This window comes from Alligator mississippiensis, chromosome 6, assembly GCF_030867095.1.
Source record: "Alligator mississippiensis isolate rAllMis1 chromosome 6, rAllMis1, whole genome shotgun sequence".
Lineage (NCBI taxonomy): Eukaryota > Metazoa > Chordata > Crocodylia > Alligatoridae > Alligator > Alligator mississippiensis.
In genome coordinates, this window is record NC_081829.1 from 3506495 (window position 1) to 3526490 (window position 19996).

Below are 19996 nucleotides of genomic sequence, written 5' to 3' on the forward strand. Positions count from 1 at the left end.
GGGGGGGGAAACAGGGCAAGGGGACCCCACGGCAGAGCAGGGGGGGGGAAACAGGGCAAGGGGACCCCACGGCAGAGCGGGGGGGGGGAAACAGGGCAAGGGGACCCCACGGCAGAGCGGGGGGGGGGGCAGCAGGGCGAGGGGACCCCACGGCAGAGCGGGGGGGGGGCAGCAGGGCGAGGGGACCCCACGGCAGAGCGGGGGGGGGGCAGCAGGGCGAGGGGACCCCACGGCAGAGCGGGGGGGGCAGCAGGGCGAGGGGACCCCACGGCAGAGCGGGGGGGGGGGGCAGCAGGGCGAGGGGACCCCACGGCAGAGCGGGGGGGGGGGCAGCAGGGCGAGGGGACCCCACGGCAGAGCGGGGGGGGGGCAGCAGGGCGAGGGGACCCCACGGCAGAGCGGGGGGGGCAGCAGGGCGAGGGGACCCCACGGCAGAGCGGGGGGGGCAGCAGGGCGAGGGGACCCCACGGCAGAGCGGGGGGGGGGGCAGCAGGGCGAGGGGACCCCACGGCAGAGCGGGGGGGGGGGCAGCAGGGCGAGGGGACCCCACGGCAGAGCGGGGGGGGGGGCAGCAGGGCGAGGGGACCCCACGGCAGAGCGGGGGGGGGGGGCAGCAGGGCGAGGGGACCCCACGGCAGAGCGGTTACCTCGCGGATCTTCATGCGGCGGGCGCGGGTCTCGGGCTCCTGGGCGCCCCGCCGGCCGCGCACCGGGTGCCGCAGGCTGCGGCGGAAGCGGCCGTAGTCGAAGCGGGCCGGGGCTCCCGCGGTGGCCGGCGGCACCTGCTGCTGCTGCTGCTTGCCGCCCCCCCCGGGCGGCGGGGCGCGCGGCTTGTCCCGCAGGCGGCGCGGGGCGGCGGGGCTGGCATGGCGCGGCTCGGCCGGGGGGCTGCGGGGCAGCGCGGCGGCGGCGGAGGCCGGGGCTGGGGGCGAGGCGGGGGCGCCGCGGCGGGGCAGGAAGAGGCGCTTGAGGCGGGACGAGTCGGGCAGGAGGAAGAGGGCGCCGAAGCAGAGCGTGAGCAGGCCCGAGAGGAAGAGCAGGAAAAGGAACTTCTGCGGCAGCCGCAGCCCCAGCGCCGCCGGCCAGCCCGGCACGCCCGGCACCTTCCGCAGCAGCAGCATGGGCACGGCCGGGCGCGGCGGCGGCTCCTCACACGTGCGGCGGGCGTGCCCCGCGCCGCGCCGTCCCCTCCGCCCGCGGCTCCATGCGCGCTCGCAACTTCGCGCCGGGCCGCCTCAGGCGCAGCCAGCCCGCGGCAGCCCGCCCCGCGCTGGAGGCGGAGGTGGAGGCGGGGAGTGACATGCCCGGAGCGCCCGCCGCTGCCGCCGCCGCCCCGCGCTCACTGCGACAGCTCCCGCCGGCCCCGCCCCCCGCCGCGCGACACGCCCCCTCGCCCAACGGCCCGCCCCGCCCGACGGTTGCGCGAGCCCAACGGCCGCCGCTCCACAAACGTCCCGCCCTTCCTCGCCTCTCATTGGGGCTTCGGCGCGGGGCGCGCCTGCTTATTGGCTGCTCCGGGCGTCAGGCAGGCGGCTGGCCCCGCCCACTTGTTTACCACACTGCCCGGTGGGGGGGAGGGAGGAGCTTGTCCCCGAGCGGGCATTCCATTGGCCGTTTGAAGTGCCCCCTCTGCGCTGTGATTGGCTGAGGGGGCTCGGCGCGTTCAAACGGAGCGTGTGAAGGGAAGGGCAGCAGTGACGAGCGCTGGCTCTCCAGGGGGCGGTGCTTCGTAAGGGGCGGTGCTTCCCCCAGCGTGCCTGGTGCATGGCGTTCCCAGCGTACAACAACGCTTCGCTCTAGCCGGAGCATCCCTGAGGGACAGCGAGGCCCGGAGGGCCCTGGGGTACGGCCCTTCCCAGCATGCAATGCTCCCCGAGCCACAGCATGGCCTTTCCCAGCATGCAATGCTCCATCCTAGCTGGAGTACTCCAGGGGTATGGTCTTTCCCAGCATGCAATGCTCCACCCTCCCCAGAGCATCCCTGCCCAGCAGGGCATTCCACTCCACCCACTGTCCCTGGGGTATAGCCCTTCCCAGCATGCAATGCACCACCCTAGCCAAAGTGCCCTAGGGGTGCAGTCCTTCCCAGCATGCACTGCTCCCCCTAGCCAGAACATGGCCCTTCCCAGCAAGCATTGGTTCCCCCTAGCCAGAGTGCCCCAGGGGTACAGGCCTTTCCCAGCATGCAATGCTCCACCCTCCCCAGAGCATATCCCTGAGGGGCAGCATTCCAGCCTACTCAGTGTCCCCGGGGGTACGGCCCTTCCCAGCATGCAATGCTCCCCCGCACCAGCATCCCAAGGGCTTGGCCCTCGTGCTGCACGGCGCCCAGAGCATCAAATGCACGCGCTGCCTCCCAGCCTGGACCGTTTCATCGCTCCGCAAGTGCCCTGAGAGGACGACATCTCTCAGTCCGCCATGTTCGGCCCCTCCTGGGAGGCAGAGCTCCACCCTGCCCCAAGCACCGAGGAGGGGTGGCGGGCGCCCCCCTGCAGCCGTCTGCCCACCAGCCTGCCATGCTTCAGCTTGCCCTGAGCCCAGCAAGCATCACCCCCCTGGCTCTGAATCCTTCAGGAGATGACGGAGTCTCCGAGCACGCGCCGCTCCGTGTGGTCACTACCGAGCAGAAATTCCCACCAGGGCTCCATCCTAAATCTCCGATGGGACTGTCCCAATCCAAGCCATGTCGGAAAGATGAGGTCCCTGCACGCAGCGCAGGGCCGTGATTCATTTGCCTCTCAGCAAAGAATACGATGGTTTGCTTTGAACCCAACTACCCCCAGGCAGATCGGTGCGTCTCAGCGTGCAATGCTCAGTGGTGACTGAGGGTGACAGAAATGGCTTGGAGAGAAATCACTGCACCTGGAGTCTCCTCAACTTCTCCTTCCAAAACAGCAAAAAACAACCCAACTTGAGAAAAGACAGATTTCTACGCGGTTACGAGGGAACGGCAGCGCTCGGAACAAAGGGATTCCCACATGGCATCACAGCAGCAGTCCCAGGTCTTGTCTGTGACAATGAGCAACACGATTTATTTCAGAGAAGGGTGTGGGATATAAGTCACCGTTGGGCTTTCTCTTAAAGCACCAGGGTTTCTTTCTTTCTCATCCTTATGAAACTTTTTTTGTCTTTCAAAGTACCATGGCATCTTTGTGAGAAAGGTAAGTATTACTATGCTGGCATAATTACTAGTGTGGTATAATTGTTTTAGGATTAATGTAACGATCAAGCTCCTTTAAGGATGAGGGGGCTCAAATAATAGAAGCTACTGCCTAAAACAGGCCATGACAACTCATCAGTAATTGAGTTAGGGAGTGGAGGAGTTTTCCCGTTACGGGTTTTTGCAGCTGGGGGTGCGAGTAAGGAGGAGACAAGAAGGAGCACGAGGCACAGTTAAAGAAACACTGGTACCAGAGCCCCAAAGAAAAACTTGAGAGCGTGCTTTTGGGCTAAGTGCTGCCTGGAAAGAAGCTTAGAACTGAACAACACAACTGTCTCTAGCTTTTTCATTTATACGTTCACATGGCTTTCAGGGAAACAAGACATCATGCAAATCCTTTGTATAGAAGATCACATCAAACAAATACCTTGCTCCATCCTAAATTCTTCCCCCAATCAAAAGAGGTATTATTCCCATATTATAAGTGAGGATCACTGAGACAACGTCACGAAGTGGGGCACTGCTAGAAGCAGAACTCAGGAGAATCTAGCTGCCAAGACGGTGACCTGCTTAACCTTATTGTCCAAACCGTGTGCTGGTGGCTGCCATCACGAGAGGAAAGGATTTCTTAGAGTTATATATTTGTTATTGGACTAACTGCAATTGGTGGCATCTTAAATCAGTTCACATAACATGTGCTGCAGAAGAAATCACTGCTGTTTTCATTCCTTCGCTGGTACTTGTTCGTTTGCTGTTGCTCCAGCCCAACCTGGGACCAACAGCAGCTGGTGCAATAAAAAAAATCAACCTAAGAAATCCTTGCCCTTCATATAACTCCTGGACCATTGCGGCTACCACATCATTCCCACACTACCATCATCATGAGAAGGTTTTCATCTAGTCCACTCTTTATGAGGAAAGAGGCAAGGGCACTCACTATCTTCATACTTGCCTCAGACTCTTCCCTTGGAAGCCCAAGGAACAGCTTGGGAGTGAGGTCTCAAAAGAGCTCCTGTCCCTTCCTTGCCCTGCAGCTGGCTCCTGGCTGGTGGGCGCAGGGCAGAGAGGCTTTGGCCACCCCCTTGCTAGCTTCTCTGCCAGGTTGTGGGGGCCGTGGGAAGAGCAGGACGGGCAGTCAAAAGGCTCTGAGCTGAGGGGAGTTCTAGCAAAGGTGGCTCTTTCCCCAGCACCTTCCCTACGGCTCGGGAGAGGGAGTGAAGGGAAGAACAGAGAACCAGCAACCCCGTTACAGCTCCACCGGTCTGGTCCAGCCCAACTTGGAAGCTGCTCTCATTTGGGTCATTCAGCCACAATTCCCTAGGGCCTAGGCCAGGGACAGGCAATTATTTTGGGCGGAGGGCTGCTTACTGAGTTTTGGCAAGCCATCGAGGGCTGCATGACAGGCAGCCGGGGCAGATAAATATTAATTTACTAAATTTTTAGGAGCCCTGTGGGCCGGATAAAATGGCCTGGCGGGCCACATCTGGCCCCCAGGCCGCATTTTGCCTACCCCTGGCCTAGGCACTACCAGAGCACTGGGATTCACAGGGAAGGAGGTCCAGGAACCAGCTCACTTACTGGGATTGCCTCTACCCTGAGGGAACCCCCCGCAGGTGACTTGTGGAGGGTCCCTCTCATTTTGTTGCAGCCTAAATGGTAAGACAGCAGTGGAACAACACCACGTCCTCTGACTTAGAGACTCCTTGACTTTTTTATATTTGGCTCCCTGGACCGCAAAAGGTTGGGTGACCGTGTATTCCACATTGGTTAAGTAACACCAGAAAGCATAATAAAGCACCAGTGACGCCAAACTGGGGTGACTCCATTCCATACAACAGCAGCAGAAAAGCTGAAGGTTGTTTTTTTAATTGGCTTCAATTAAGATATCCGGGGCAGTTTAGTTTTGATGTCTGCATTTTTTAAGGCAAGCCATTGTCTTCAAGGTAAATATTTAAAAGCTGACGGTTTATTTTTTAATTGGGTTCAAATAAGATATCCTCTCTTTTAAAGACAGGGCATTCTCGTCAAGATAAATGTTTAATTACATTTCTAAAACAATTTAGGACATGTAACAACACAGGGAATCCAGCCTCTGCACACAGCTGTCATTCCGTCGGGGCCTAATCCATGTAAACCTGAGCAATGATCATTGATAGAGGTATAAGGCAGAAGCATAATTACTGTAAGAGGGGGTGCAGTGGTAGGGTGATCCTTATTTTTAGCAGGACTGGAAGAAAGCATTTGAAGAGAATTACCTTTTTATGGCCATGAGAAAAACAGAAGGTAATATCTACAGTTATAGGAGAAGGAAAACTCCGGCGTGATGGATAGTACTCGAGGCAAAATAGTTTGCTGAGATAATTACATTTATTTGTAAAGCCTCCAGCCCCTCTTTAAAAGACAAGTGAATTTCTCTCTCGTTCCGGAAAACACCCCAGTCCTCGCTGCAGGAGCAGTTGGGATCTGTCTCTTATGCTGCAGCATCATTCTGGTTTGTAGCCAACAACCCCCCACCCAGAAGCATCAACTCTATGATTTCCAAACACAATAGCAAGAAGAGGCTATAAGGCAGATGGTATAAGAGCGCTGTGGAGCTGGCAGACGGATTTTATTGTGCTGTGGTTGCTACTGTAAAGAACAGTCCTGTTTCATGTGGATGGCAGGGATACTACATCTAAGTGTATACTTAAAGCAGGGTAACCAGGCTCCGTAAACCAGATGCCTAATGCTTTGCTGCTATCTGTTACAGAGGATGGATCGTGACAACTGAAATCTGGTAGGATTGCTACTTCTTGTTTAAAAAGGTCCTTTGCCTCCAAAAGAACAAGCCTCACAGCTGACAGAAGAAGGTGCCATCTTTCAGCACATCATTAAAAGATTTCTGACACAGAACCCTGGCACTTAGCCTAATTTGCTGCTCAGCTTTTTGCGGCCTGATCCTATGAGCAGATGAGTGCCTGCTGGGTAAGGAGGGCTCCCGCTGTGCTGGATGGCTGCTGGCTCTTCCCAGTTTGTGCTGTTTTTTCCAAGGGGAATTTTTCAGAAGGGACTGTACCCTACCTCCCTACCTTCCCCATGCAAGGGGCTCTAGTTATAGAGGGAATACGTATCCCCATCCATCCAAGGTTACCTTAACACGAGTCCATAATTTGATCAGGCTGGGGATCTGATAAAGAAATCTCCATGTTTGGACCAGCTGGTGAATGTTGAAATCCTATCCCAAACCTTGCACCACACTGAGATCACCTACAGTCTCTGAGAAAGAAGCGTGACCCCAAGGCTCCCATAGCCTTTTGTGGCTGGGAGTGCAGGAGGCATCTGGATGGATATCTGGTGCAGTAACTTTGGCAAGGAGGACACCTAGTCATGTCAGCTAAGTTACCGAATGCAGTTAGCATGCAGAGCCACGATGCAGCTTTCCAGCTGAACAGCTGTCCCTCAAAACAAATAGGCTGATCATTCATTGCATTCACAGAGCTAAAGCACTGCTGCAACTTGGTTTTCTCTCTGTGTGGTGCCTTTACATTTCTGAAGCATTTTGCCTGTCTCGAAGGGCAGCGGCGAGGTGGGATTTGAGATCAGCTCAGATAACGTGTAATATGGACTGAATTGCTGGTGTTTTCTCTCCCTCGCTTGCACTTGGTTGCTAGCTGTTGCTTTTCTTAATCTGAAATAAAAACCAACCAAATGGAGAAAAAACAGGCGGTGCTGTGTGTGGAGACGGGGGAAAACCAGTGGCCCAGAGCTTCAGTTCATGCAAACCAAATGAAACTTCGTTTCTGAGGACCTGCCTGAAAACTTGCAGACTGCACAGAGCAGAAGGAAGTACACTGAGGGCCAGAATCTCTGACTTGAAGAGCCTGTTGGCTTGCTTTTCACTCTCTAGAAGATACTGGTAATCTGAGTTTAGACGCCAGTCTGGGGGTATACAAGTCTCGGGAAGAATTCAAGTGGCGCTTGTCTGCCAGCAAAACAGACAGACACTTGCACACTGTCAAATCCCCACCCGTAGCACTTACAAACTACAATTTTGTAGAAATGAAGAAAAAAAGATGTCTTACGAGGGGCCTGGTGCAAATATGATAAGGTTATCTTGTGTCAACGGCTCAAACAACCCCTGCGAGAGGAAACAGAAGAACAAAAAACAAGCAAAACCTGATATGCAGCAGGGGGAATTGTGTGGAGGAAATCCGTCAAAACGGCACTCTTTCCTTCTCCTTGTACTAGTTCAGCCACACGGCAGCCTGCCTGTTTCTTCATTCCTACTGTCAACATATTTGGAAACGACTAGTGAAACTGGAGGCAAACATTTTTGGGTGTTTTGAGCTGCACTCAATCCAACTTTTGGGGGTCAGACAGACTGAAGTTGCAGGGGAAGTAGGATACTCAGCACCTCTGAAAATCAGGTTCAAGGTATCTCAAGCAAAGCATCCAGACTTCCTAGCCAGCTCTGAAGTTTTTGTCCCAAACATAACATCTGATATCCCTTGGGCAATGCATGCATCATCTCCCATGTACCGTGAGGAACAGGCGCCGCACTGCAATCCAGCCGTTTCTGTCTTATGCCACCTGTGCCTTACAGCTTGCTACAGGAGGTATCTGTGAAGAAAGAGGAGCTGCTTTCTGGAACTCTTTCCCAAACTCAGCGATACCACTTCTCCAGTGTTATGCAGGAAAAAAAAAGCTGAACTGAAATACAGCTCATGGGAACATGAATTTTGAAATCCTAATACGGAAATCAAACCTGCTTAGCTGAAGTTGGCATCGACCAATTTTGCATGATAAAAGTAGAGGTGGACGAAGCTCTGGTTTTAACTTGGGATTGAGAAGCAGGGATTCCTCCCTTCTGATCCTTTCTTCAGCTCTGGCTGTGCGTGCTCTCTTAACATTTGTGCTGCAGTTTGCTCCCTTATGTCAACTGAAAATACCTATGTTGCAATGAATTAAGTAGTGGGCATATGTAGCATTGCTCTCATCTGCCTGGGTTCAGAAATAAGCTGCAAGACGGCCCTACAAGAAGAGCTAAGTAGGATTATGATTTTGCAGATGAATGGTTTAATTTCCACAAAACATGCACTCGGAGGTACATCACAACTCCTGGATTTGATGAATAGCTTTTGCCCCACCAAATCATTTGAAGAAGTTGAAGTAGTTTTCAAGACGCAACGTTTTCAACTTGCTGTTTTGAAATGAGGTTTCATTTCAAAACTTGCCTAAATGGAACAATGAGAAAAGGTTAAAAAAATCATAAGCCCCTAGAAACAGCACAAAATATTTTGTTTTGAGTTGAAAGAAATGTTCCAGGTCAACACAAAGTGAATTTGCTTGTCTCCGTCAGTGAACCAAAAATCAATGCCTCTCACAACTCGGCAACAAAGGCAAAATTCTCGTTTAGCTCAAGGCGCTCTGGAGCAGGAGGTTACACGTTCTAGTCCTGATCTACAAGGTAGTTCCCGCTTGTACAGCTCGGTGACAGCTAGGAAGTCTTGCTATGCAGATGGTCTCAGGATTGCTATAAAACTTTGCCATGTCTACAAAGCCCTTGGAAGGCCAAGCTTTTATCCTCTGCACAAACAGCTGGCAGTGACAAAGAAATGGCAAAGAATTCACCGACGTCGCCACATTGGACAGCAGGAGTGATACCCCGGGGAAGGATTCGAGAACTAGTCACTAAAACAGTCTTGCAAGTGGTGAGTCCATTCCTCCTGTTCTCACTTGCTGATGATCTGTGCAATACGCTGTCAGCACAAATCCTTCATCTGCCTTAGCCAATCTTTGCATGCAGCCCTCTTCTAAGGAACGGTCATTTTGAGGACGTTGTGAAAGAAGCAGATGTGGATTTCATACTCGGCCCGATCGTCTTCCATCATATCAATGTGCCCTTCTTTCACCGACTTCTAAGAGTAGGACTTCAAGGCAGGACAGCAAGTCACATATAACTCTGTTAACTGCCAGGAAGAATGTCAGTCCTCAAGTGGGAACGTGAAGGAAAAATATTCTCCTTTCATTGTCCACAGACTGGAAAAAATCCCGTCAGTTCTGCTCCGTGTTTTGGCTGAAGATGAAAAACGGTGACGCGTTTTCACTACCTGCCTCACAGGGCTTACGGTTTATGTCTGCCCCACAAGCTGTGATCTCTTCCAAATAAATGCACACTCCGAACTATCACTTCTGTTATTTAATATGCAGTTTCATCATGGCTTCCATAGAAATGTTAACCACTCCAGTACTGATCGTAAAGAGGGCGCCCCTACTGGGGATAGATTTCAATGATGTTTAGTGCATGAAGCTAGAAATTGAAGCAAATTGCTTGCATATTTTAGAGGGCTCTTTTAAAAAAAACCCAAAAGACACGTTAATATGTTCTTTGCAGTTCAGGTAGCCTTAGTTTTCCAGCAAGAGACAACTGAATCTGAACACCTTGGATTGCATCCGGATTCTACTAGAGTCAATAGCCAAAGGCTGTCCCATGGGACAAGGATTGACCCCCATATATCGAAGAAGTTAATGTTGCTGTCTGCATGTTTGATCCTAACCAGAGCAAAAGGAGAGGTTCCCCAGTGAAGTCAGTGGGCCAGAACCTCAGCCTTGGTTGATGTCTCCTGGGGCCATTACAGCTGAGGAAAGGGATGCTTGAACCAGCCCAGAGAAGGATGCTGATGATTCCCTTAGCAGGAAAGGCACTAAAGTCTGTAAATGAAAAATCGTCATCATTACTGGCCCTCCACCTTTCTAATGCAAAAAGATCCATCATCCAGAGCAGAAAGATCCCCCTCCCCCCCCTCAACCGCAAAGCTCATTTCCCTCATGCTTTAATGGCTTTGAACTAGACTGCTACAAGCAACGCCAAGAGAAATAAAGGTACCTCGGGGCATTCAAAAGGGATAACTTAAGTATTTCCATTACGGGGAAAATGCAGCGCTTCCAAAGAGTTAAAGTCATTTAAACCACACAGTGCAATGGAAATACCAGGTTACAGTACTGCACATTGCCCATCCTCAGGTGACCACTAAGGCGCCGTTAAAATCATTTGTCAACTTTACAGTAACTTACTCTGCAGGGCCATGTCGGTCAGCAGGTGCCTGTGGGCAATTACGTGAAGATTAATATACAGGTTCCAGAGTATTTGGGAGGCCTGGCTCAGATGACATCAACCATGTTCGTTAGTGATCTCAAACTGCCAGAATATTGATTAGGATAAATGTCTCAAATGCTCCGTGTGGGTACTGTAAGCTGGAGCGCAGCGAGCACTTTACCCAGAGACTTCCAATGTAAGCAGAATTTAAAGTGGTTTCAGTTGAGGCCAAAAGTGCATGGGGGGAAAAAATGGGGAGAGAGAAGGTTAGCAGGGAAGATGCTTCAGCAGCTAAATATATTTCTGTTCCCTACAGAGGGGAGTAAAAGGTGTTGAAGCACTTTGCTATACATTGCTTTGCCAAATGAGGGAATTACCCTTTTCCCTCTACAGGCATTAACCAATACAGTGGGAGCGAGACAGTGCAGAGTTCACATTTCCAGGGTGCAATTTCCTGTGTCAGATGAGTAGAACCAGACAAAAAAAATACTACTTAACATTTATAATGAGCGAGGTGAATCATAGCCAAAGACACAAAAGAGAAACATTTTTTTTCCCACAGCTGCACATGTTGGCGTCCAAGTTTTATTTCATGCAATTAAAAAAAAATGTTTCCTATTTAAAAAGGTCTTTTTAAAAGTCAGCTCTTGGTAGTCTGGGCTACCAGCACAGCAGCCAAATCCCGTGCTGTCTGCAGCACTTCTTTTCCCCCTCTAGTTCTTGAGAGGTACAATAGCCTTTGCTTCCCGTCCTGAACAGTGTCACTATTGCGGCATGCTGCTGAACGACTGCCATGCTTCACCCCAGAGGTGGCCACACTTCAGTAGTGGATAAAGTGCTGGGTGCAAATGCTCATGTATGTCTCTAAGCCACAACATGCATTTTTACGTGGCCGTGAACAGGCCGATATGGCAGAGTAGCAAGTCCATTCATAGCATCTGACGAAGTAGGCTGCAGCCTCTGAAAGCTCGTGCCTCTGAATGAGTTAGTTTATAAGGTGCCACCCCACCCCCTTTTTGTGCCAAACTTCAGGCTAATGCAGTGAACTACCACTCTCTAGGGAAGAGTAGTGTAATCAGCACCGATTTGGCATTCAGTGGGCACATCTACATGTGCACTTAATGCAGCCGAATAGACTCTGGTGCAGTTCACGCCGGAGTTTATTGTTCTTGGGCACCAAGTTTGCATATGTGTCTGGGACTGCAGCATGTTCATAGATGTAGGGTTGGAGGGACCTAAGTAGATCTTCAAGTCCAACCCCCTGCCCTGGGCAGGAGAGAATACTGGGCTCATATGACCCCAGCTAGGTAACTGTCAAGCCTCCTCGTAAAGACCCCCAAGGTAGGAGCCAGCACCACTTCCCTTGGAAGTTGGTTCCAGATCCTAGCTGCCCTGACTGTGAAATAGTGCCTTCTAACGTCCTGCCTGAATCTACTCTCAAACAACTTACGGCAGTTATTCCTTGTTACTCTGGGAGGTGGTCAGGGGAACAGGGGTCCCCCCTAGTAAGTTTATAGACAGCCACCAGGTCCCCTCTCAGCCTTCTCTTGTGAAGGCTGAACAGGTTCAGGTCCCACAGCCTCTCCTCATAGGATCTGCCCTGCTGTCCCCGGATCATGTGAGGGGCTCTCCTCTGGATCCCCTTGATGCTGGCCACATCTCTCCTAAAGTGGATGCAGTACTCCAGCTGTGGCCTGACCAGTGTCACATAGAGGGGGAGGATCACCTCCTTGGCCCTGCTTGTGATACATCTGTGGATGCATGACAAGTTGCGGTTGGCCTTAGTGACCGCGTCTTCACATTGGCGGCCCATGTTCATTTTGGAATCAATAATGACTCCAAGATCTCTTTCTGCCACTGTGCTTTCGAGAAAGGAGTTCCTCAGCCTATAGGTATGCTGCTGGTTCTTACTGCCCAAGTGCAGTACCTGCACTTGTCGGTATTGAACGCGACAGGGTGAACCGGAGTGGAGCAGCTCTGCCTAGCAGGGGCCCCAAGGGGTCATCCTGCCAACCTGGGGCTGCTCCTACCCAGCTCAACCTGCCGTGAAGGGGCTGGCTGGGGCACAAGGGTGCTTCAGTGTAGGGCTAGTCAGCAGGCAGCCTCCCCACTGAAGCACCCTGTCCCAGGGCAGGACCCGAGGCAGGGTCAACCCACCCAGGAAAAGAGAAAGCCCAGAAAAGAGGGCATACTTACCACCCACAGAAAAAAGAGAGTTGTGCTGAGAAGGGCTGCCGGCACAGTTCATCAGCTGCTTTTATTGCCGGCTAGCGGCACCACTGGCAGATGACATCAGAAAAAAACGCTGCCCAGTGAATTCAAAAGCCGGCGGCAGAGAAATGGCTGGGGAGACAGCAAGGATGCCCGAGGGTGAAGCTATTCCCCAGGCTGCATCTCAAGAAGATGGGCAGCTCTGGAAGGGGCAGGACAGAGACCCTCTGGAGGGGTCTCAGCTACGTTGAGAAGGCTCACACCCAGCTTGGCAGGACAACGGGGACAAAGAGGGACGGCATCGAGGGATTGGAAGGACCACAGATGTTGGACCTGTGAATGGGGTGGGCAGAGACCCGCACCCTGATCCTTTAGTTATTTCTTTCTTTGTTTCACTTTATTTTGGAGGGCACTCAGAGTTGTGACCAGGGAAAGACTCTCCATGGGTCCAGGGTCATAAAGAGAGATCGATTTGCAGGAGCCTCAGAGGAAGTTCAGGTGCAAGGATAAAGACGATCTCACGCCTTGCGGTCATCCAGTGCAGGCAAGTCATCCAGGGACGGACAAGGTGATAAAGAGACAGATGAGGACATCACAGGGGACAGGCCGGCAACCCAACATCCAGAGATCCTGAGGGCTGGCGCATGGGTGGGGTGTAGGGGAGGTGGATGCCCAAGAACTCCTACAGCGGGTAGTACCCAGTCCCTGAGAATCCATGAGAAGGAGCCTCACAACTGAAGAAAAGAAGACCAAGTCATGGCAGACGAGTGTCAGGGTCTCCCTCAGAGTGGAACGCGACCTAACACCTAGGTCCCAGGGACACGCCCCTCAGCTGGAGCCGAGTGAGCGCTCGAAGGCCACCAGAGAGCGCCTATACAAGATCAGGTGGGGACACACCCTCATGTCCCAGCCAGCCCCGTCAGCATCTACACCTGCCTTGCGGTGAAGTAAATAACTCTACTGTAGGATAGTACTTGTGTCTGGCAGTACTATCCTACAACAGGGTTAATTAGTTAACTCCATCCTAGTAGCACTGCATATGTAGATGGTGACGTTTTACTGCGGAGCCAGTTAGTCAACTTCACAGTAATTGTCTCATGTCGATGCACCCAGCGAGTACAAAAGGAACGTACCTTACCCCCCAGCAGGTTGCAAGGGGACAGGATTGGACAACAAAGCAGCAGAAGGATGTAAAATAAACCACCAGCCACACACTTCATTTACCCCCACACAATCTCCAAACTTCTCAGGGGCCAAATGAAACACTGTTGTAAATCTGTTCACCACTCAACAAGTGGGAAAACAAAGATCAGAAGCAGCTCTTACATATGCTGTCGTAAATCTGGAGAAACTCCGAGCAGAAGTTCCTGGAGCAGCTTGCTCACGCAGGACTCAGGTTATGGACAAATGAGTTACAGCAAGTTAAAAGGTGTAAAGACATACTGCAGAGCAGCTGACCTGTTTGTCTGCCCACTCTCAGCCTGCAATAAGAGATAGCTAACCCGTGGTAGCCTACTCTTCCACGGAACAGGGCTAAGTTACTGTGACATTGCTCCACGTGATAGTCTGCCCCACGTGATGAGGTTTTCCTGGCTTAGTTATGTTGAATAGCAGTTTGGAATCCCCTCCCCACCCGCCCCAAAGAAAGGGACCCTGAAAACAGAAAGGTTATAAAACTTTTTCCGAGTCCATACGGTCTGTTCCCCATGTGCACTGAGCGCAGTCACCTTGGGCTTGGACTGTAAGAAAGAAGATGCAAGTTAGACATGCATTGGTAAGGATTGTTCAGTATTGTACAGACTCCTTAGGGAACCTGGGGAATCTCCATCACTGGAGGTTTAATAAGAGCAAGATAGAAAAACATCTGTCCCAAATAGCTGAGGCTTAGTTGATTTTGCCTCGGGCTGGGGGTGGGGCACTGGAGGACCTCTCGAGATTCCTCCCTTTTCTGTTTTCTGTGATGGTATTTCCAGGATTCAAGCTGGCAGAGCTGTGAGGCACCCTCTCGCAGCCCATACAGGTAAGACTAATACAGGCAGAAAACTTTTTTTTGCCACAGCTTGTATCGTTCAAGGAGGTGCTTTAACTTCACTGGCACAAGAAAGCCATTTGCTGCTAAAAAAGCTCCATCTCCACCAAGGGGCTTTTCTGGGAGAGCTATGTTAACTAATGGTTAGATCAGGACACTGGGGCTAGGACATCAGGGTTCTCCTCCCAGGTCTCCCATCAACTCCATATACCAGCTGGAGTCCATCATCAAACTGGTCGGTGCCACTTTAGAATAGGGAAAATGCACAGTGCTCAGCTGCTATCAATCAGTAAAATACTTTTCTTTAGCAGGAGTCACAGGGTCACATTCATAATCCTAATCACTTCACACCCCTTCTAGAAAAGGTCCCATGGAATGAGAAAATCTTGCAAAACTTGGCAGATGGATCCAATTAAACTGCATGGGACACTTCTCTTTCCCATCCCCACCCAAAGCTTGTAAGCTGAATGGTACTGTACCTAATTTGCAGGGGGAAGAGAAAAGCTTCCATGAATTCCTGCTCATTAGAAACAGCTCCTTTGTAAGGATGCAATATATAGACACATATAGACACACATACACGTCTGATCACCCTACAGGCAGCCCTAATGCCCAGGCTGCTGAGGAGAGGAATTCATACTTCTGCCCTTAACACAGGGGTATATTAGAGTACATTTTTAAATACAGACATCTCTTGGGCTACACATCACTCATGCATGCTGCATACAGATTAAAAGGAGGCTGAGACTAAATCACCAGGGTGTAAAATAGAAAACCTGAACCGGAGTAATTACAAACATGGAATTAAAATACAAAACAGCCCAGGTGCCCTGCATGAGAAAGCAATGATTCAATTCAGCTATTTAAAAAAAATACACACTAGCAATTCAATATGGCATCTTTCCTTGCTAGCTTTAAAAGAAAAAAAATCCAGAGTTAGAAGCCAGGAGATAAATGCAGTCCTTTAGGTGTTTGGAATTGTCATTATTTTTTTTCAGGTTTTATGCCTCCTTGCATTCAGCTGAGGTTCAACTGAAAAACGGGGAAACACCAGTAACAACAGATTTGTTCCCAGCGTAACTTCACTGACCCTATGTGTCAATCACTGAACCTTTCCACTTTTAACTTCTTCATGGAGGTTGGCTCCCATTGAAGGGAGGGTGTAGCTGCTAATTTTCCTGCCTGGTGTTAAAGGAAAAGCAGTGTCACTTACTTTGATCTTGGAAGGGGATTGTTTTGTGCCTGCTTCAATTTGTCAAATGGTTTCTCCAGCTATCGCTTTGACGCTGGCTCTGGGGTTCACGATAACCCTCAAGGGCAGCCTTTGGGTTGTATGCTGTGGAAAACAGTAGCTGCGGGTGGACTGCACATATAGCCATTATTCAGCATGCAAGACAGCCAGACAAGCTCGCAGTGTGACTCCTCACAGTTTGCACTGCCCGCTCCTGCCCTTCTGACAAACTGCACAGGCCAGCTCCGAGTACCAGCATCCAGGCATGTCATGCTGGATCAGAGGAAGCCTTTGAAAAGCTGCAAGACTTAATATACCTGTCAAAGCAAATTTTGCTCACCCTTTACTGCCTTGTAAAGGTAGGTACAGAATGCCACAGCCACCTTCCAAATCAGCTTCCTGCCTAGGACTTGGTCCTTTGAAGCCCGTAACACGATTGTGGCTCTGGCACCATGAACTTGAGACCAAAAGGAGAGGAATTCCAGCGCTTGGACAGGCACTGCTGGGAAGCCGGTGGAAGGAAGCAGACACTCAGCTGGCAAGTTGAAGGATGCAGATTTACAGGTAAAGAAAACAAGACTATTCCTCCAGCATTCGGAGAGTCCATCCTCCTCTTCACCCTTTGAAACCAACCTTTGCTTGGCATTGAGAACCAAACTGCTGGAGAATAAGAAATATTTTGCCACAGACACTGGGAGGCTGATCTTTCAGACGTATTGGATAGTCCTTTACTTGAAGGCTTTGCAAGCTGGCTTTCTTTCTGAGAGGTCTACTGCAGCTCACGCAGAAGCAGTGATGACTAGGTGAGGCCAGCTGGCCTGTCGTTATGCTGGAGGTCAACTTAGATGGTCATAAGGGGCCCTTTCAGCATTTATTTTCATTACGCAGCCATAAACTCTCTTACAGTTGCATATTATTATTACCCTATTATTGTAACAATTCCCAAAGCCTTTCTGGATGTCTCCCAATACACAAGACGTAAGCTGAGCGGCATCAGGCTAGTCAATATTTAGATGAGCAATTACTACCATAACTAACCTTCTGTTTCTGATTATGAAGCAGCATTTAGAAGTCACGCGACAGTCGTGACTTGATTCATCTTGCCCAAAATCAACATGTTCCCAGGGCTCTGGCCACATCTATTCTTTCCCAAAATGCCCTGGTGCAATGCGGTATTTGGATCAAAGGCCTCAAAGTAAGCAAATAAAACTGTTTACAAGGGATTGATTGAACCGCACTTAATTAAAAATGCAAAAGCAAACTATAGAGGGAAAAAGTTTTGGTGGAACTAGCTAACCAGGACCCCACCCCCACGTGCCCCGGGGAGGGTATCAAATTATATTGGTTACATCATCAGAATAGACTCTCATTGGTTGATCATGGGGCGGGGGGGAGAGAGGCAGAAACATGTTGCGGGACTGCTGCAGACCTTTTGGTTCACTGATCCAGTCCTGTTATCTCCAACAGTGACATCACATCATTGCAAACATACGCCGATTAACTCTTTTGTGGACACCGCACAGCCACGTGGCACTGGCCCCAACATGCAGGGGTGTAGGACTTAGGCAATTTTGCAATGCTTCCGGTTCTGCATTGGGCCACAGTCACGTGACTGTAGCAGTCACCCAAATCACCCAACAGCTATAGTTTTTGCCAGCTTTTGGCTAGCCAGATGGAAAACATGTGTTTCATACTCTGGATTCACATTGAGTAAGCAATATTCTTCAACTTATTTACAGCTGTCTTTATCGTCTGCTGCTTCTGTGTCAGGTACGGGATTAAAAGAGCTGACTGAGCTGAGCAGCACTGAACCTTCCTACACAATATGTCTAAAGACCCTAGCAAAGGCTTGCAACCAGAGAGATCTGATTGAGTCCATGCCAATTTGTTTTTATCCCATGATCTCTAGAGATTTTGTTCTCATTTTGAAAGCATGAAAAATAGAATGGGGGAGAGATGAAGACAGTAAATGGCAGGGGGAAACTATCTATGAAACAAAATCAACAGGGCTAGCCAAGCTTCCTTTATAATAACCATAACATTGACGTTGGTCCCATTATTCATTCAATGTGTCTGAAGTATTTCACCAATACCTTTTTCTATGACCCCGTTACATCGCATACATTTAGCTGGATCAAGCAGGTCAATACTTGGATGGAAGACCATAAAGCAGCGATTCAGCACATGGCACTCTTCCTCCAGTGTCCATATTGAGCCACTAGCTCAATATAATGCCAAGGGACACTGCACCATTGTAGCGGTCTCTTGGCTAAGATGCAAAACCGTGCATTAATGGTCTCTTTGCATATGCTTGCTTTGCCCCTAACCACTGGAGATTTAACCTCCGTGTGCCGACCATATTCAAATATGGAGAATCAATTCTGCTCACATGCATTTCTAGTTCCCGGCTTACAGGGTTGAGGAGCACTGTCAAATCCAGCACATTATTTCAACACCCATTCAATAAATGAAATGCTCTTGAAGAAAATCAGGTACAGAAGCAAAGACCCATTTCACTGTCCTAGGACATTCAAGTAGAGTAACAGATAAGCTAAAGCGGGTGTAGAAAGCAGTTGCTCCTGGAGTTTACTTACTTATCGATTAATTGAGTGGCTGGCTCTTCTAGAGAGGTGTGGCTTTGGTCCTAGAAGGAGGCTTTGAATCTAAAACGTTCCAGCTGAAAAATGATGAAATCTGTATCCTCTCCTGTTAAACTGTTACGATGAGGGTGGGGATGGGGGAGAATGACTGAAACAGCGCCCTTGGATATTGGACCTCCCCATGGCAGTTATTCAGTCTTAGGTGCTCATGTTTTGCAAATTATTCCATATTTCTGCTTGGCCTGTCGAATTAATAAAGCCACGAGACAGTGAGCTGGAATATATTCCAGCTCGTACATCACCTACAAAATTATAGGTTCCTGTTATAGAATCTTTATTAAAAGGTGATGCTATGTGAGCCATAAAGGAAAGAGAGTGCTTTTCATCCTCTAGCCTGATCTGCAGGTCTGACAGATTTTTTGCATCATTCACATTGCCTTTTTTTCCAGCCCCCTCTCCCCACCTATTTTTTTCCACTTGTGAACCCCACCCATTGGATCTGTAAGTCACCGACAGACAATATACATGGCTTTTATAACAGCACGTGTCTGGAGTCTTTCAGACTGCAACGACACTGAAAACCTCGGAATCCTTGAAACCACAGTGTTTTCAGGCAGGCTTTTCTATTGATGCAATCATCATGTAATCCTTTAAAAATACATACTTTATTATTTTGTAAACATCCTGTTTTGTACTGACCTTAATGAACTACAACCACTTGTTAGCGAGATCCTGTTTATGTGCGGATGGAGCTAGACGCCGTGTTTTGCATTTCTAAAGCACATCACGTTCCCCAGCAATTTGCAAACTATTCTTGGAAGACACATGACCCCCCAAATGCAGGCACTTCTCCGGGAGGACATGAGTGACAATGGATCTAGCGCACGCTACACAGCACTGAGGAGATGCAAGAGCCCAAGAACATAAGAGCAAATCCCTACCCATTTTAAATACACACGCAAGATTTCCAGTTCAAAATCGCATTAGTGTGGGCCTTATATTTATTGGACCTACATTCTCGATCTAGAACAACCCAACAGTGACCATGAAAATCACTTACTATCATAATTTCACTTACAATATAGGAACTGCACAGGCTTAAAGAAACGCTGTCAACTTTATTAAAAAAACCCATTCTTCTATCTGAATGTTTTTGACCTCCTACCGATCCCGGTAGCAGTTACGATTCCATTAAGTGAGAGAGACTAAAGAAAAAACGTGTCCCTCTATTTTTCCTTCATCTCATGTACTTCATTCACTTGACAGCGCTTTGTCTGTTCTCAGGTTCACTCTTGCGGGTTTTGTGGGTCTATTGCACCTATGAAGGAGGAAAGAAAATATATTTTTTCTTTCCCCAAGAACAGGAACGTCTGATTGTCACACTACAAAAATCATCCAGGGCTGCTCCAAGGCAGGTACGGTGCCTGGCTTATTTTTTCTTTAACTGATCAGATTTCAGAGTGACGGCAATCTGTTGAGTTGTTTTCTGAGGTTGGTGTCTAAGAAGTTTTAAAAATAAGATGATTGACTCTAGCTGCAGGGGTAATATAAGCAGCAGATACACAGCGCTCCAAAGCTCGCTCAGCTGACACCCATGAAGTAATCCCACTGAAGACAGGAGGCAGGATCTAATCTCCTTTACATCAGTGTGAATTCAGTGGCGTTCTCCGGCTTTACAAGGAAGTAAATA

The 19996-nt window shown here is 49.9% G+C and overlaps 1 protein-coding gene and 2 long non-coding RNA genes across 3 annotated transcripts in view; 1 reads left to right on the forward strand and 2 right to left on the reverse strand.

Moving 5' to 3' along the window:
* Positions 1 to 1308, reverse strand: part of MAN1C1 (mannosidase alpha class 1C member 1) — a 71606-nt gene extending 70298 nt beyond the window's left edge. The window contains exon 1 of the mRNA XM_059729521.1: positions 648 to 1308. Within this exon, the coding sequence (XP_059585504.1) occupies positions 648 to 1121 (474 nt within the window). The 5' untranslated portion in view covers positions 1122 to 1308. The remainder of the gene's footprint in view (positions 1 to 647) is intronic.
* A 274-nt stretch (positions 1309 to 1582) lies between these two features.
* On the forward strand, positions 1583 to 9328 carry LOC132251115 (uncharacterized). The gene is made up of 2 exons (XR_009462917.1): positions 1583 to 3161; positions 5910 to 9328. It is a non-coding gene; the product is annotated as an uncharacterized LOC132251115 (long non-coding RNA).
* On the reverse strand, positions 5109 to 17362 carry LOC132251114 (uncharacterized). Its single transcript, XR_009462916.1, has 2 exons — positions 10214 to 17362; positions 5109 to 9850 (listed from the first exon to the last, which is right to left on the reverse strand). It is a non-coding gene; the product is annotated as an uncharacterized LOC132251114 (long non-coding RNA).
* Between the last annotated feature and the right edge of the window lie 2634 nt (positions 17363 to 19996).